The sequence below is a fragment of the Mustela lutreola genome, chromosome 7, assembly GCF_030435805.1.
Source record: "Mustela lutreola isolate mMusLut2 chromosome 7, mMusLut2.pri, whole genome shotgun sequence".
NCBI classification, from domain to species: domain Eukaryota; kingdom Metazoa; phylum Chordata; class Mammalia; order Carnivora; family Mustelidae; genus Mustela; species Mustela lutreola.
The window spans coordinates 54,816,667-54,835,152 of record NC_081296.1 but is presented as its reverse complement, the minus strand read 5'-3'; the positions used below and the strand labels follow the sequence as shown (position 1 = coordinate 54,835,152).

Sequence of the window (18,486 nt, the reverse complement as noted above, 5' to 3'; positions counted from 1 at the left end):
CAGAGTTTTTCACATCATTCCCTGAAGCAATGAGCAGGTGCTTTACTCCCTTTTCTGACCTCCTAATGTATTATAATTTGTACATACAACTTCAGATCCAATTACAGAGACTGTGGCTATCTGTTTGACTTATCCTTCCTACTTTAGCTTATGGAGGAAAACAATGGTCTTATAACTTCCTCTTCTATCCCTACTGCAACAAGACTACTGCGGAGCAGGGATATAGTCCAAGAGTAAAAAGAGTAGCATAAAATGGTTTATATAAGACAGAGAGACACATTAACAAAAAAGAGTTCTCAGATATCCTTAGAAAAAATGAGCTAAGGAAAGAAACTGAGTAAGGGGAAACGGTGAATCCATGCTGGAAAATTTTCCATTCGTCTTTGCAAAACTATCAAGAGATGCCTCATGAAATCTAGAAGAGTGTTTTTAAATTAATGATTTAAAATATAGGACAAAGCAAATTAGACTGTTTTTAGTTTTGTTAGTCTATAAGACACTGTACACTTAACATAAGTAATAGTTCCTCATTTGAGTAGTTTGTCATCAATACGGATAAGGCCTTTCTTTGCACTTTCATAAACAGAGTAGTTCTAAAGAGTTCACACCATCATATCTTTTAAAGATATCTCTAGCTGGAGCTTCCCAACCAACTAATGGCAACCAAAATGGAGGTTAGATATATGGCACATGACTTGCTACATTAAAATCTAAACTGGATAAAAATATGAGAAGGTCTTCCCTCACCCAAACATCTAAAGCTAGTACTTTCAATATACTTATTGAAAATTACATAATTTTTAAGATCTTTAAGGAATATTAACTTTTAAACACTGGATATATACTGTAAGCAATACCATACCTTAACTGGACCTGCACTGTGAAGTCACATTTGGTCCCAGAAATATCCCTAGAAAAGACAGGGTAAGAACTGTAATTATTTTTAAAATATGTACTTGAAAGCTAATTCAAAGATACTGTTACTCCAAAAGTTCTTCACATTATCAGAGATATAACTGTTCTTCAGATTAACACTGTAATAGCATTTTCAATACTAATTATTTGCATGACTCACCCAATACACTGTTTTTAAAAATCACTTATTATAGATATTATTGGTTTCAAAGGCCAAACTGCAAGATACACTTGAAGAAAACTTACATGGAACTACTGATCTGCTGCACTTGTTGTGGTGTCAATGCAAATGCAAAACAGGTTTCTCGAAAGCGCTGACTGTTGTCTGATGCTAAAGAAGAAAAGAATTATACTTTTAATTACCTTCAAATTCATCAATAGAGAACACAGCAGCCAGAAAAAAAAAGAAAAACAAGCCCAATTATTCACATGACTTTAATTAACTGGAATGTATTCTAGAGTTAGATAACAAGGCAATTAAAGCACTGAAAAGTAAGAAATGTGCCAGTTGTAATGTAACAGAAATAGGCACCAAAATGGCTAATTCCAAAAGCCATCAGGATTTAAATTCAGAAAATACTTAATCAAAGAAATACTAATTGAAAATTATCTAATCATATAAATGTGTGCATATAGAAGAGCACACGTGCATAAAAACATGCTTGTATTAATTTTATCTAAAATAGAAAAATATAAACCCATTTAAAGACACGTGATTTCTGAGCTAAGTAACAAATACACACATCTGGAGATCTGCACAGGTGAGGTAACATTTGATCTTTAAGGCAAAATATGAATTTTACCAGCTCCTACCTAACTGTATCATGCAAGTGTTATACAGTAAATACCATAGCTAGTTTCTCCTAAACTTAGATGATCTAACTTCAGAATTTGCCTGTGGTCACTACCTCAAAGAAGGTAAGAGCTACAAAAAGAGGGGAAGGAAGGGAATGAAGAGAAGAAGGGAGCAAGGGGAAGGGGAGCAGGGAGAAAGAACAAGAGAGCAGGCAAAAAGGGCAGGTCTGTGTATGAGCAGGGATTCCTGTAGCATGCTGCTGTGAGCAAAAATAATTCTATTGGCTTATACCAGTTGCATACATACTTTAAAAATCAGCGTTAATGTCTCCTCGGTGCTTAGCACAAAGAAGCAATGAATGATTGCTGAATGAATTAAAGAATATGACAATTTAAAAATACCAAACTATTTAAACTATACTTTTCAGGGTAATTTTCTAGAACAAAAGGATCACTAAAAGTTACTATCAAGGAAATCCTGGCCTGTGGGCTACTTAAAGCCATGCAGAAAAAAGTAGCTGAATTTGGCCACCTCTTGTTTAAACGGGATTTGAACTGACTTGTAAGCAACACTTCCCCTACAATTACCACCAAATTGCAGTATGTCATACTAAAAAATCTACAAAATGTATCAGAATGAGAAAAAAAATGGAAAAGATCACTGCTGATCTACAATTTCATCTCAATATAGAAGCATCTTTTAAAGGCCAGATTTGCATTTCTGCTTTCTGTGAACTGGTAAGGCTTTTTCTTAAAGAATCTATCCCCAAGAAAGAGTTACTAACCAGAAAGTTATCTTAATTGTGAGGTACCAACCTGGCAAATGGCTGATAACCAAGGACTAGAAGAATGCAGAAAAGCAGCTTCCTCATTCAAACAATGCAAGTAACTCCTTTCCTTCTTAAAGGATATCTCTCTATGAAGGTTTTAATCCAGTAGGCTTGGTCTAATTTGGATTTCTGGCTCCACTCTAATGCAGTGCTAAAATAATTTCCCAAGTATAAAAATTCATATTTCTCTTTAGGCAAAACTTCAGATTCATTTTAGAATGTGTGAGTACAGTAAGTTTTAGACACACACATGCAGATTTAGATAAAAAAGACATGACTAAAATAAAGAGACAGTTGCTTGTGCCACACACAGAAATGAGGTTTATTACTTCGTAATAACCCCTACTTACAAACTCTTTTAGACTGTAATGCTCATGAAGTTATTACAATTTATCTGGAAAGGCACCTTTCATCTATGTGGTTTTCAGGCTTAATTTGAATGAATGAATGAATGCCAGTGACAAACTTAGAGTTTTGTCTCAGTAACAGACTATCTTAAAAACTTTTCTAAGGGCAATTAAGCTATTATTACCCCCTTCAGAAAAACTCAGGCCAAAAAGAATCACAGAATCCTCATACTAAAAAAGGAGTCCAGCGTATCATCCACAACAGTGACTTCTAATGTTAGGGGTATGCATCTCAGAAGATATACCAGATAATGCACTGGGATACAAGAACAAGGACCTACCTACCTGTAAATTTAAGTTTCAAAAGTTAAGATTGTACATGAAATCTCTGATCTAGTTTATAAAAATATCTAAAATTTTATGTAAAATCTTAACTTTTTAACCTTTTTTTCTTTATAACATATAGAATATTAGTATAATAGCTTAATAGATATCTCTCCCTCTCTCTCTCTCACACACAAACACACACACACTTGCGCTAACTTATTTTACTGAGAAGTGCATTTGATCACGTAAGTTTGCAGACCACCAATCTAGAGTTCAACCTTCCCTTCAACCTTTCCTCAAACTTTGTCTGAACCCACTAAGAGGTGGGAGGAAAGTGGCCATTACCTTGTCAGGCAGAAGATGGCTGATATTAACAGTTAAATTATAAGAAAGCATGCAACCCTACAGAGAGTAGCAAAATTTAGTGGAAAGAGATGAGGTCATGTAACCTAGATTCCAAAATGGCTTTGCCATTTACTTGCCATATGACCATAGGTACTTATCCACTCTGTGACTGTTTCCTCCTCCAATATTTATTTACACATAAGGACACACACACACAACTTCATAGTTATTCTGAAGAATATAAATGATGTAAGATATTTAAAACAACCAACAATTTCCTTTTCTATCTGCTTTCCTCCTTATGCCCTTATACTGAGTCAAAATACATAATGCAGTAATTTCTACCCATCAGTGTCATACACCACATCCAGGGACAGCCATTCTTCAAGTATTTTAGACAGCATTAATGAGCCCTTCTTTCTCAACCCTTCTCACTGTATTTCAGGGGACAGTGCAGAATTACTCACCATCCTAACTCTCAGGCATACTTCGGGCTGTCACAACCTGAAAGCAACAGCAAGAACTGGACACACTCTGTCATAGTATATATGCTTATTCTAAATAATATTATTCCAGTGCCACTGACATTAGCCTTGGCCAGTGAAATATGAATGGAAGTATACCACTTCTAGGCAGGCCTTCATGAGTTCTCCTTTCGTTTCACCACCTTTAGTTCCAGTCCACCCTGATTCTAGAGTGGAAAGAACATAAAGCACAGCCACAACCAATCTGTACCTAATAAATAACATAAGCCAGACGTGAACCTTGTTTGCCACTGAGATTTATGGTTGTTTATAAACTGATATATTATTCCAGATGAGATGGGACTAAAAGAATATTTTTACCAACAACTATACTACTGTTAATCTACTACTACTACTGTTAACCTATACAACTATGAAAAAAAAGGGATCTGCTCCTTTTTCAGACTTAGAAATTGATATTCAAAGTTATTAAGTAGCTGCCAAGGCCTCAGACTAGGTTAAGTAGAAGCAGAATTGGAACTCATATCTAAACATCTCCAAAGCCCATATTCTTCTCATAATACAGGTTCATTAGCTCCCCTAATCTGGGTGGTATACATCTCTTCATGCAGTTTAGCATTATACTGGATCACAGAAAACAGGAAAAGAATGACCCATTATCCCTTTATCATAACTATTTACCATTTAACAGTATTTCCTTTTAGTCATTTTTATATCAAATTGTATGAACAATTTGAAAGTTCACTTTTAAAAACATCACCCTTATTACATTTTTCAATTATAATCTCTATTACCATATTTTAATTATGGGATTGTATTCTGTCTATGGGATATAATGAAAATCTTAATTACTCCCCTGATTAGCTATTTAGGTTATTTCTAATTTTACATTATTTGAAACAACTCTGTGAACATCTTTGGGCTCATGTTTGTTTTTTGAAAGGGGGTAGTTATTACTTTCTTTGGATCAATTCCCAGATGTGGCATTTCTGGGTCAAAAAGTATGAAGACTTATATGAATCTTGACACACTGCGGAAGTGATTTTCAAATGATTATAACATTATATATAATACCACCAGTAATTTATGCATCTACTAATTGCACCCTACTCTGGCCTGCATGGGAGTTGTGCTAATTTAATGGGTGGATCACGGTTAACTCCTTAGTAGTTTAATTTGCGTTGAAGAGTTTTTCCCTGTTTATTTTTGTTTGGTTTCCTATTTAGTTAATTGTCCAATCTTGTCCTGCACCCATTTTTATATTTGCATAGGGATTTCACATATAAGAACATTAACCCTTGGAAATTTGCTGCAAATATTTCCCCCAGTCTACTATATTTTTTTTCATTTGGCTACATTTTTGGACAAGTTAAACTTTAATGTAATCTCATCTGTCAACCATGTCCTTTACAAATTCTTTTTTTTTTTTTTAAGATTTTATTTATTTATTTGACAGACAGAGATCACAAGTAGGCAGGGAAGCAGGCAGAGAGAGAGGAGGAAGCAGGCTCCCTGCTGAGCAGAGAGCCCGATGCCAGGCTTGATCCCAGGACCCTGGGATCATGACCTGAGCCGAAGGCAGAGGTTTTAACCCACTGAGCCACCCAGCGCCCCTCCTTTACAAATTCTAATTGTTCCCTTCTTAGGTTCAATCAATATATAATTCAAGTTTTTGACTTGTTGTTTCTATGTAATTATTAATCCATCTGGAACTTATTTTAGTATGTGATATTTTAACAAATCTAAATTGCTGTTACTCCAAATTGCTTACCATTATACTAGCACCATATGTTAAATAATCCTTCCCTTCCCTATGGATGTGTGTTTCCTCTCTCATATATTAAATCCTTATATCCAACATATTCCATTTCTGGGCTATCTTCCCATTGGTCTTTCTTATCCTGGTGCTGGCACTCTAGTTCTTAACTGTTACAGATTCATTATGCTTTAATATCTTATAATTGGGTTTCTCTCCACCCATTCTTTTTTAAGAACTTTAACATCAACTTAAAATATTTATTCACCTATATGAACTTCTGAATAGTTTTGCTACGATTTTTTAAAACCTAATGGTATTTTGAGTAGAATTATAATAAACCTTCAGATTATTTTGACAGCTGACCTCTTTATATCTTTAATCTTGCCATACTGGAGTAGTACCCTCTGTCCATTTACTCATATCCCCCCCCTTTTTTTTTAAAGATTTTATTATTTGACAGAGAGAGACAAAGCAAGAGAGGGAACACAAGCATGGGGAGTGGCAGAGGGAGAAGCAGGATTCCCACTGAGCAGGCAGCCTGATGCAGGGCTCGATCGCAGGACCCTGGGATCATGACCAGAACCAAAGGCAGAAGCTTAACAAGTGAGCCACCCAGGAGCCTCCATTTATTCATATCTTTAAGGTTTTGTCATTTTCATCACATAGTTACACAGTTCCCATTAAGATTATTCTGTTTTAAAGGTCTTATTTATTTATTTGACAGAGAGATCACAAGTAGGCAGACAGGCAGGCAGAGAAAGAGCGGGGGAAGCTGAGCAGAGAGCCAGATGCAGGGCTTGATCCCAGGACCCTGAGATCATGACCTGAGCTGAAGGTAGAGGCTTTAACCCACTGAGCCATCCAGGCACCCCCCCATTAAGATTATTCTTATGCCAAATACCAATAAATAAGGAGAATGCTCATATAATAAAACATTCTGCCACCAAAGAGAGAGAGAGAGAGAGAGAGAGAGAGAGAGAAATCAGTAACACCAAAGGTGGTTTCATTATAAAGATCAATAAAACTGATATGCCTCTAGCCAAATTAAAAAGAAAGAGAGGACACAAATGACCAATATCAGGAGTAAAAGGCAACATCACTACTGATCCTACATGTATTAAAGACATACAAGGAACTATTACACTTTTATACCAAAAATTCTGACAACTCAGAAAAACCGGACAAATTTCTTGAAAAACAGAAACAAACAGAGTGCACTCTAGAAGAAACAGATAACATGAATAGTCCTATAACTAGTAAAGAAACTAAATTTGTGGTTAAATATTTTTCCTCAAAGAAAAGTCTAGGCCCATATATGTCTTCTCAGGGAAATCTACCAAATACTGAAGAAAAAAGAAAAAAACAGTTCTACACAAATTGCTTCAAAAAACTGAATAATTCTATCAAACATTTAAAAAAGAAGTATTGCAAGTTCTAAACAAAGTCTCCCTCCAAAAAATTAAAAAGAAGATAATATATCTCAACTCATTCTATGAGGTCAGTATTACTCCAGTACAAGACAAAGATATTATAAAAAAATTATTGACCATTACTTCATAAAAGCATTAACACAAAAATTCTTAGTATAACTTTAGCAAATCAAATCTAACCATATATTTAAAAGTATAGTACATTATAACAAAGTAAGATTTCTCCCAGGAATGCAGGAACCAATATCCAACATTCAAGTCACCAGATTAACTTTAAAAAAAAAAAAAAAAAAAAGCCATAATGTCATTTTAGTAGATGTAGAAAATGCCTCTGACAAAAATTCAACATCCATTCTGGATTAAAAAACAAACTCTTGGCAAAGCTGGCAGAGATATAAACTTCCTCAATGCAAGAAAGAATTCTTATGGGAAACTTATAGCCAACATTATACTTAAAAGTGAAAGACTAAGTACTATTCCCAAAAAATCAGAAACAAGGTAATGATAACCACTCTCATCATTTCTGTTCAACAATGTACCAGAGATTCTTGCCCAGGTAACAAGACTGGAAAATAAGTGAAACTGCCCATCACAGACAGTATGATGACTTATGTAGAAAATCTATAAAAAGCTATTTAGAATAAGTGAATAAGTGAATTCAGTGGTAAAGATGATATACAAAAATTTGTTGTATTGTATATACTAGGAGCAAACAAGTAGGAATTGACATTTTAAAAACACATTTACAATAGCATCCCCTCAGAATGAAATACTTAGGAACAAATATTACAGGAGGTATAAGACCTTTAAAAATGCCAAACACTACTTAGAGAAATTAAGAACTCAAATAAATGAAGAGATATACAGTGTTCATGGATCAAAAGGTATCAGTTGTTTCCAAACCGATCAGTAGATTCAATGTAATCCAATTAAAATCCTAGCTAGGTGTTTTGAAAAGGAGGGGACAGTAATTGACAAGGTGCTTCTAAAACTCACTTGGAAATGCAAAGGACCTGGAAACACCAAACCACTTCAAAAAAGAAGACAAAACTGAAGGGCTAACACTAGCTGATTTTAAGATATTACAAAAGTACAGTAATTAAGACAGTATGATAATGGTGTCAAGAGAGTATAAAAATAACCTATGCAGCAGAACAGTCTTAAAATATACCCACATATACATGAGAACTAATTTCTGACAAAGGTACAAAGGCAATTTAGTTGAAAATTAATACTCTTTTCGATGAATGATGCTGGAACAACTGGATGTCCATGTATGTGGAAGGAAAAATAAGAGCTTCAAATCACATAGTACACCATATGCAAACATTAATTTGAAATAGGTCATAAATAACATCACAGAGGAAGTTCCAAGATTGGTCCTTCCTCTAAAATAGCCACTGAGCTGGGGCAAAGTCTATCAGAATTAGTGATTTCAGAACTCTGAAAAGCCCATGGGAGTTTGTTTGACAGACAAGACTGCTAAAATTTGTTTAAAAAGCAATGTCAGTGATCCAGCAACTATCCACACCATTTCTGAGCCCCACTGTGGCTGTGGGAAATGTGGGCTGTGTTCCTAGAGAGGCTGGTAGGGCTAATATGGACAGTTAAGAACCAGATCTTCCAAAAATTTGGGGTTGTACATTTTGTGTGGTCTGGCAGTTCCCTAAGGGAACAGAGCAGCAAGTTGCCCTTTGTTTCAAGACCTGCTCTAGCTTCGGCAGCTTCCCTGCCAGCATCTAGCAGAAGATTTAAAGAGATATACAAACTTTGGGTTTTTTACATCCAGACATCTGGAAAAATCTCTGTCAGATCAAAGGCTGACTGAAGACAAAATGGAACAGACAATTCACAAACCATACACAACAAGGAATACAGACTTTGCAGTGGGTGAGGGGAACAGTATAGAAAAATCACTACTATACAAAATAGACAGCTGCATCCCTCGACAAGTAACAAAAGCAATCACTAAAGAGAGTGAGAATGTAATTTCCAGAGTTAGCGTACTAAGATACTCAAAACAACCAGTTCTCCACAAAAATTTGCAAGGAAAGACACAGAGTAATTAAATACAACTGAGAGCCCAGAAACAAACACTCACATCGATGGTCACCTGATTTTTGACAAGCATGCTAAGAATATTAAATGGGGAAAGAAAAAGAAGAGTCTCTTCCACAGATGGTAGGAAAATTGGTTATCCACAGGCAAAAGAATGCTGTTAGAGCGCTACCTTACAACATCATAGATAAAAATTAACTCCAAGTGGATCCAAGACTAAATTTAAGAGCTAAAAAGTAAACATTTTAGAAGGAAACAATATTCATGACCTTGGATTTTGCAATGGTTTCTTTAAATAGGATGTTAAAAGTACAGGCAAAAAAAAAAAAAAAAAGGCAAATTAAACTTCATTAAAATTAAAAATGTACATCAAAGGACATAAAAAGAGTGAAAGACAACACAAAGAATAGCAAAAAATATTAGCAAACATAGACTGCCAGCATCAGACCCTAGATGGATAGGGTTTAATATCTCAAATATATGAAGAATTCCTACAACTCAACAAAAAGAAAACCCAATTTTTAAAATGGGCAAAGAATTTGAACAGCTACCTTTCTGAAGAATATATACAAAAGGCCAATAGGCACATGAAATGATGCTCAACATCTTTAGCCTGGGAAATGCAAATTAAAACCACAATAAGATATACACCTTGTACAACGTCTAAATTTTTTTTTAAAGATTTTATTTATTTATTTGACAGAGGGAGAGAGAGATCACAAGTAGGCAAGAGAGGTAGGCAGAGAGAGAGGGTGAAGCAGGCTCCCTAATGAGCAGAGAGCCCGATTGATGCAGGGTTCAATCCCAGGACTCCGGGATCGTGACCTGAGCCAAAGGCAGAGGCTTTAATCCACTGAGCCACCCAGGCGCCCCTAATGTCTAAAATTTTAAAAACGACAACACCAAGTATTGACAGACAAAGAGTAACTGGGAAGCTTATACACTGCTGGTGGGAACACTTTCAAAAATAGCTTGGCAGCTGCATAAAAAGTTGAACCTACATCTATCATAGTACCCATTTATTTCATTCCTTAGCATTTTACCCAAGAAAAATATAAGCATATAAACACACAAAGGTTTGGGTCTCAATTTTCATAGCAGGTCTGTTTTCAACAATCCAAGACTGGAAACAACCCAAATGTCTATAACAGATGAATGACTAGTGTTACATCTATATAATCAAATACTGCCCAGCAATAAAATGGAATAAACTACTGATACAACACAGGTAAGTCTTAGTTATAATTCTTAGTAAAAGAAGAATATAAACCATGATTCCATTATATAAAATTTTAGGAAGTGCAAATTAATCTATAGATGTAACATTCATAATGTGACAGAAAGCACATTCAATCTAGGGGCTGGGTGAAAACAGAAGGGGTAACAAGGAGGGATTACTAATGGGATGGGGAAACTTTGTGAGGGATATGTTCATTATTTTGATAATGGTGATTCCATAGGGAAAATGTATTAAACTGTACATTTTAAATATGTGCAGCTTATGATATGCCAAGGATATTTCAATAAAGCTGTTTTTAAAAAACAGTGACTAAAGCAAAAGGCAGAAGAAAGGCAGAGGAGGAGGGGGATGAACAAGAAAACCTGAGGAACCACCAACATTAAAGGCTCAAACCAAGGAAAAAATAGCCAATGGCACCTGGGTGGTTCAGTCGGTTAAACACATCTGCCTTCAGTTGAGTCATGGTCCCAGGGTCCTAGGATGGAGCCCCACATCAGGTACCCTGCTCTGTAAGGAGTCTGCTTCTCCCTCTGCCTTTTCCCCCAGCTTGTGCTCTCTCTCTCAAATATATAAATAAAATCTTAAAAAGAAAAGGAGAAATGGCCAGAAATTCAGAAAGAAAAACAGGGGGAAATGGTGTCCTTGATAAAAAGGGAAGAGAATTTCAAGGCAAATGTGGACAGTGTTAAATGCTCTGAGGTCAGGTAAGATGAGAGTTGAGAACTAGATTTAACAACCAGCAAGTCATAGGTGATCTCCACTGGATGTGTTTCAGTGGAATGGGAGGAGCAAAAGCCAGAGTGCAATGGGTTCAGGTGTGAATGGTTTAAGTTACTGATTGTAACATTTAAATATGATATCTTCAATTATTTTCATATCTACAACAGGAAATTATATTAATGTCTCAGGGTTTTGCATTACTTACTATACTGTTTTGAATCACTGGAACCAATCTTGAAGGTCTCCAAAATTCTAAAATGTACAGTAATTTGAAACTTCTGAAATTCTGCTAAGACCAGAGTTTGACTGCTGGCTGTTTGGGAGATGAAAGGCTAGTGTCTTTCAGGTAGTACCTCCGCCTCTCAACATGACCTGAATTGCTGTATACACTTGTAGTCACTGAATGTAAAACAGAAGTCACTCAGATTTTCACTTACTATATGCTCCAATTTAGAGAAAAGATGAAATGTTCTAGTGGTATTCACAATTAAGGATACTTACAAAGGTTATGGGGGAATATCTCTTATGAATATTAAGGGCTTACCGTACTCATAGATTTTTAACAACCTTACCCTGGTAAGTTAGAACTACTAACATTTCATCTGTAAGAAAGAAAAGCACTGCCCACAATAACCAGGAAAAACTATAAATTCAAAAAACACAAAATGTGCAGAGAGAAAGTTAAGTTTTTAAAATTTCACCTTTTTTTTTTTAACATACTATCCCACAGAGAGATGAACTAGACTAAAAAGAGAAAGAGGAATCATGTTGCAATTTACGTAACTCAAAACACTGGAAGGTAAATCCTAGATACATAAAATAAACAAGGTTATTGAGATTCTGATGATAGAAACACTGAGCTAAACTAAGTGGCTGTACTTTCAACTGCTCTAAAAATATTCACTATTCCACCTCACCAGCAGAAAGAAAAGCTAAAAATAGTCATCTTTCTGTTACAGAATATTTCTTGCTGTCTCGGGGAAAGTGAAACTCAAGTTCCTATCTACAAATGTTAGCTTTAAAATTTTTAATGAGATCTCTAGTTTTTTAAACAAACAAACAAAAACCTAGACAACTATATAATTTTTTAAAAACAGAGCTGGAATGATATATTTTCAGCCAGTGAGCTGCTAACTACCATTAAGACAAGGTTGCAGAAAACTTATTTCCTCCAATAAAGGCAGATACACCAAATCATCAAAAAACTACGTGCTTTGACGAACTACGTTATCTTTAAAATGGGAGGTTTCTTTAAGTAAACAATAGTTAATTACATGTGAATTTTTCAACTCATACGAACGAAAATTACCAGTACTAAGAAACAGGAACAATTGTAACATGCAATACTGTTAAGACTTCAGCTCCTTAAAACCCTCTGATTTCATTTTATCATACCCTAACTGCAAGTTCCTAATAAACTCATTTTCAGTATGCTTGCCTGTACCTTTCATTATCTTTCTCCTCTGGAGTTTAACTCCTATTTGTCTTTTTTTTTTTTTTAATAGTTTTTTTTGATAGTTTTGATAGTTTGCTGAGTTAGTAGCCGGTTTCCTTACAGACTTAATCAAATCAGCCTATAAACTCCTGGGCAACTTTAAAGCTAAAAGTATGGTAAATATTTTGTCTGGCCTATCTATTCTCTCACGGCTGGCAGGCCATCAGGCTATTTTAAATCCAGTGGGATAAGAAACAGGACGGGGTCAAATCAAGCCAGCCAGATATGAACCAAGTCTGATGATCAATGGGAAATAGACTATAATTAAGAAGTTAGTTCTCTTCTGCAAAAACTTCATTTTCTGACTGATCGAATGATTGATTGATTTTGGTTATTGGTAATACAATACAACCATTCCAAGTTAGGAAAAATAATCCAAAAGTCTACAGCAGCTAAATACTATCATATATACTCTTCCAGGCATTTTCCTATATATACATATGTGTGTGTGTGTGTGTGTGTGTGTGTGTGTGTGTATCCTTGAGTGTAAGATCAATGAATACACTTTTTACTTAAAAATGTGCAATAAAATCTTTCCACATCAATAACCATATCTTTGTCATCATTTTAAGTAGCTACATGATGATATTCTATTATGGAGATATGCCGTAATACAACTAATCTCTTATTGCTGGACATTTATATCATTTTTAATTTTTTCATTCCACAATCAATCCCTCTTTGGGTGTGTGTGCATGTGTGTGTGTATATCTGTATGATCTTTACTTCCTTAGGACATCCTCTTAGAAAAGGAATGGGTAGGTCAAAAGATAGACACATTCTTAAAGCTTTTGTAGAAGGCGCCAAATTGCTTCAAGAAAAGTTTAGTAAGTGGTATACGAGAGTTCTAGATTTCCTTGGCAACACTGGGCTAAAACATCTTACTGTCTTAAATTTGCCTTTCATTGGCTACTCTCTAAGTTGACTGACTACTTTTCATACCCTTACTAGCTTTCTTTGTGTTGTGAATCACACTACTCTGCTGTGTGAGTCATCTTTTCATTTTTTCTCTTGATGCTTCAAAACTGAGAAACGACCACTGCTTTTAGTGACATTACAGTCATTGATGACCTAGATAAGAGCAGTTTCTTCGGCATGGGGTAGGTGCAAACCTACTTGGAAACAGTTCATGAAAGAAAGGGAGAAAAGAAATAGGAGACAGTAAATTGAGACTCCCCTAGCAAGGGGTTCTGTGATGAAGGAAAAGAAAATGGGGGTATAGCTAGAAGGAAATTAGGAGAAAAGCCGTTTAAGATGGGAAAGTTAGCCTGAAGTTGTATATTAATAGAAATATCTAGTAAAGAGGCAAAGAGTTGATGATGCATAAAGTGTTAAGGATTAGCCTGAGCCCAGAGACTTCATCCAGGGTCCCAGACAAAAAAAAAAAAAAAAAAAAAAATGATAACATATGGGCAGAGAAGCAGGTAGGTGGGTATAAGGTACTTATGATGGTAGGAACTTATACTTCTGGTAGGTCCCATCTCCTCAGTGAAAGAGAAGTAAAAAGGAAATGTATCAGCAAAGAGAGTGGAAGAACACTTGTTTGTGAAAGAACAAGAATGAAATGATCATCTAGCAGAGTGGAAAAGTAGGGACTAGGGTAACACTATATGATGGCTGAGTAGGACATCCACATACAAATGATTTTCAACAGCCTTTCACATATAAAGATGCATACTATGGTCAGATACTGAATAGTTTCCCTTGGTTTACTTATAGTGCCATTTAACGTAAAAAAGTTTTAGGGTTTATTTTAGTTTCGTTTTTGGTTTTTTTTTTTTTTGAGACTTCACCATGAAATAATGTTTTCTTTCCTTAGGGAAAATTCTTTCCTTACACCAATATTATTTAAGTATTATTTATATAATTTAATGCATTTATTTAAATGCAACCTATATTTCCCTCTGATGATGTTTTACTTTCATTTCTAAATCTTCAAGCCATTCTGACATTATTCTGGTAAGTTGTAAGGTAGGAATCTTACTTTTTAATGGCTAATTAGGAACTCCTGAACAATTTAATATCTAATTCATGCTACTAATTAGAAATTTCACTTTCATGTTATTTTTAAATTGTACTTCTACTTCATTAACTGCTTATTCAGGCACCAGCTCCACAGTTTCAATTACTGTGCCTCTACCACATATAAAGACAGTATATTCTATATGTGGTATGGCATACAGCCCTTTGTCAGAATTCCTTAATTCTTATTTTTCCTTCTCTTATACTGGACGTTTTTACTCATGGTACCTCCACCACATCCAACTTCCCCTTCTAGCTGGAATCTTCCCAGTTCACATATCCCACCAAAGCAGCAGCTCTAGGCTGTTTTCTGCCCTGAACATTAACAGGACCAGGGAGCATAATTTTTCTAGGGGTGGCCTACCCACTGACTTCTGGACAACTCACAAAATGAGTTGAAGGAATCCATCCATTATCAACATATTAACTAAAATCAATTCAACTAGCTTCTTCCATGATTTGGAGGGTGGAACATGCATGGTTTCTGAGAGTTCTTTGTAGCCAGAGGAAAACAAAACAGATGCTTAGAAAGATACAGAGGTGCTATAGAAGGAAAGAAGGCACGTAACAAGACAAAGAACATATGTAATCCTAATTTTCTGATTCTGATTTTAATTCCTATATACCCTTACATTAAACTTTTCTTAGATAACATGAGGTATTACTACCTTTCCCTTGAAATCAAAAAAGCCTGTAACGCAAAGTAATTTTAGAATCTTCTTCCCTTCACCTCCCTATTAAGTTGGATTTTTAATTGTAACTATACTAAATTACTGAGACTAGCCATCATTCAAAGGACAGTGTCTTTCTATATATTAAGATCTTTAGGAGTCTACAAATATTTTTTTCTTCAAATAAGTCCTATACAATTGAGGAGTATTCTTTTGTATTTTTTTATTGTTCCATGAACTTTTTCTTTAATTTTATAACTAGTTCTTAGTAAACATCAATATTTCTCATAGTGTGGTCCACAACAATACACTTTTGAGATGTTCTAAAAGGTTCTGAAAAGAGCCCTGAAAAGGGGAAAATACTCTACAGAGGGAAAGGATTCCAAGTTCAAAGAATTTTGGGAAGTCGTTGCATAAAACATTTTCTACTTAGAGATTCACAGAGCACACGATCATATTTAAAGCCCTGAGAAATTCCACAGTAACAAAACTCACTTAAATTTAAGTTTCCAAAGCTAATAGGACATGGTCAAAGAATACCTCCTGACATCCCATGGAACCAGCATCCAAGGATCACATTTTGTAGAACTGTGGTATATAAGTTAGTAGACATTTCCTCTACACTTATTCAGCACCTTCTATTCCCCTAATAGACATTTTTGTTTGTGGCTTTACTTCCAGTCTCAGAATGGAGCATATGACCAAAGTCTAGGCCAAAAAGTACATTATATTCCCTGCCAGGATTGATTGATCAGGTCTGGACATGGCATTTAAAACAGTTCAGTCATAATGAACCTCAGGACTTTCCCCTGGGAGTGCTAAGACAAAGACTTTTCCTCTTTTCAGGTAGATGGGAATCTGAAAGAACTGCTGGGAACCGTGTAAGTGCCTAAAAAATGCGACCAACATCAAGGAAGCAGAGCCATGAAATGGAGAACATAAATCCAACTGTTAGACATTCATTCAACAAATATTTACTAAGCACCTAATATGTTTTAAGATACTATTCTAGGTGTCTGAAATAATCAATGAACAAGAGACCAAAACATTTGCCCTTATGGCACTTACGTTCTAATGGGCAAAGAAAGATAAATAAATAGTATGAAATAAAGTATATTAGAAGGTGATAAATGTTATGGAAATAATAAGGCAGGACAATGAGGATTGGAAGGAATGAGGTGCAATTTTAAATAAGGAGTCTGGGTAAGTTTCATTAAAAATAGTAATACCTTTACTTGAAGGAGGTGAAGGAGATAGCCATATGAGCACCTGTAGCAACAGCCTTCCAGGTAAAGAAAACACCCATGCCAAGTCTCTAAGACAAGAGCATAATGTATTCAGCAACAGCAAGAAAGCCAGTGTAATTAAGAGTGCAGTTAAGAGGGGCGCCTGGGTGGCTCAGTGGGTTAAGTCTCTGCCTTCAGCTCAGGTCATGATCTCAGGGTTGGTCCTAAGATTGAGCCCTGCATTGGGCTCTCTGCTCAGCAGGGAGTCAGCTTCCCCTCTCTCTCTGCCTGCCTCTCTGCCTACTTGTGATCTGTCAAATAAATAAATAAAAATCTTAAAAAAAAAAAAAAGTCCAGTTAACAAAGAACATACTAGCAGATGATATTAGACAAGTAACAAACAGAGGGTTAGATCATAAGGATTTGGGATTTTACTGAGTCACATGGGAGTCCAAAGAGTTTTAAACAGAGAAGTAACATGATTAGTGTACATTTAAAAGTATGACTCTGGCTTCTAAGCTGAGAAAATTGTAAAGGGGGCAACAGTAGAAGCCGGGATTAATGTAATCACCCAGGTGAGAGATGATATGGCTCAGTTTAGAGTAGCAGCAAAGGTAGCAAGAAATGGCAAAATTCTGGATGTATTTTAAAGGTAGAGCCAGCAAGACTTCCCAACTAATTAGAGTGGGACATAAGAAAAGAGAAAAACCTAGGATGACTCTAAATATTTCAGTCTGAGCAACTAGAAGGATGAAGTTTCCCTTAACCAAGACGACGACTCTGGGCAGTTATCTGTTTGGGACAAAAGAGAACAAAAACTCACTTCTGGACATACTAAGTTTGAGAAAGACATCTGAATGGTGATTTTGTATAGGCCGTTAGATGAGACTCTGGAATTCATGAAATAGGTCTTGGCTAAAGATATAAATTTAGGGTCATCGATGTGTAATAACTATTTAGAGGCTTGAGACTAGAACAAATCATCAAAGAAGAATAGGCAGAAAAGAGTCTGGGAGAAAGAGAGGAATAAGCAAAGAGGTATAAGAAGAGATGACACAGGAAAATCAAGAGAGGGGGTTGTATCCTGGAAACCAAGTGGCAAAGTGCCACAAGCAGCAGAACCTATGTCAAATGCTGTTAAAAGATCAAATAAGCAGGGTCTGAGAAGAGACCACATGTTTTGACATCACAGATCTTCTTGATGAGGGAGGTTTCAATGGAGGGACTGTAGCAAAAGGCTGACTGGAATGGACATACAGGTGAATGGAAGGTGAGGAACCGGAGACATACTACGAAGACTTGCTCAGGAATTTTGCCATAATGAGGAGCAAAGCAACGGGATGGAAGCTGGCAGAAAAAGTAGAATGTCAAGAAAAAGATCTTGGTGTTCACTGAGCTCAACATCAAGCCCCTTATTCATTGGTTATATGAACTAAAGGATTAGCTTTTATATTAATGCCAGTTCTGGATAGTTTTTCTATCATTTGCAGTAAAAAGAATACTAAATTTTTTTCACATTAACTATTAATTAGCTCTCATGTTGAACTCTTAATTAGTTCGAACAGTTCCTCGCTGTTGATTTTCTAGTTTTCTTGTACATAAGTTCTTGTATAAAACTTACCTAGAAGTATCTGGCTACACTATACAACTCTAGACTAGAAAGGGAAATTATTTTAAATAATGTTTCACTATTTACCTAGTATAGACTGAAACAAAATGACTACACTGAAGTTTTTTTTCTTAAATGTGTATTTTCTCCAGCTAAGTATAAGCATTAAGTACTTACTGTCAACTTTTTGTTTAGAAATTTTGGCCACTTTA

The 18,486-nt window shown here is 35.6% G+C and overlaps 1 protein-coding gene across 2 annotated transcripts in view; it reads right to left on the bottom strand.

The window, feature by feature from the left end:
* The window catches only part of PIAS1 (protein inhibitor of activated STAT 1), a 124,021-nt gene that overhangs the window by 45,256 nt on the left and 60,279 nt on the right, over nucleotides 1–18,486 (bottom strand). For both annotated transcript variants that reach the window (XM_059180919.1, XM_059180920.1), the window contains exons 3-4: nucleotides 1,162–1,246; nucleotides 863–910 (exon numbers count right to left, since the gene is read on the bottom strand). In XM_059180919.1, the coding sequence (XP_059036902.1) occupies nucleotides 863–910; nucleotides 1,162–1,246 (133 nt within the window). The remainder of the gene's footprint in view (nucleotides 1–862; nucleotides 911–1,161; nucleotides 1,247–18,486) is intronic.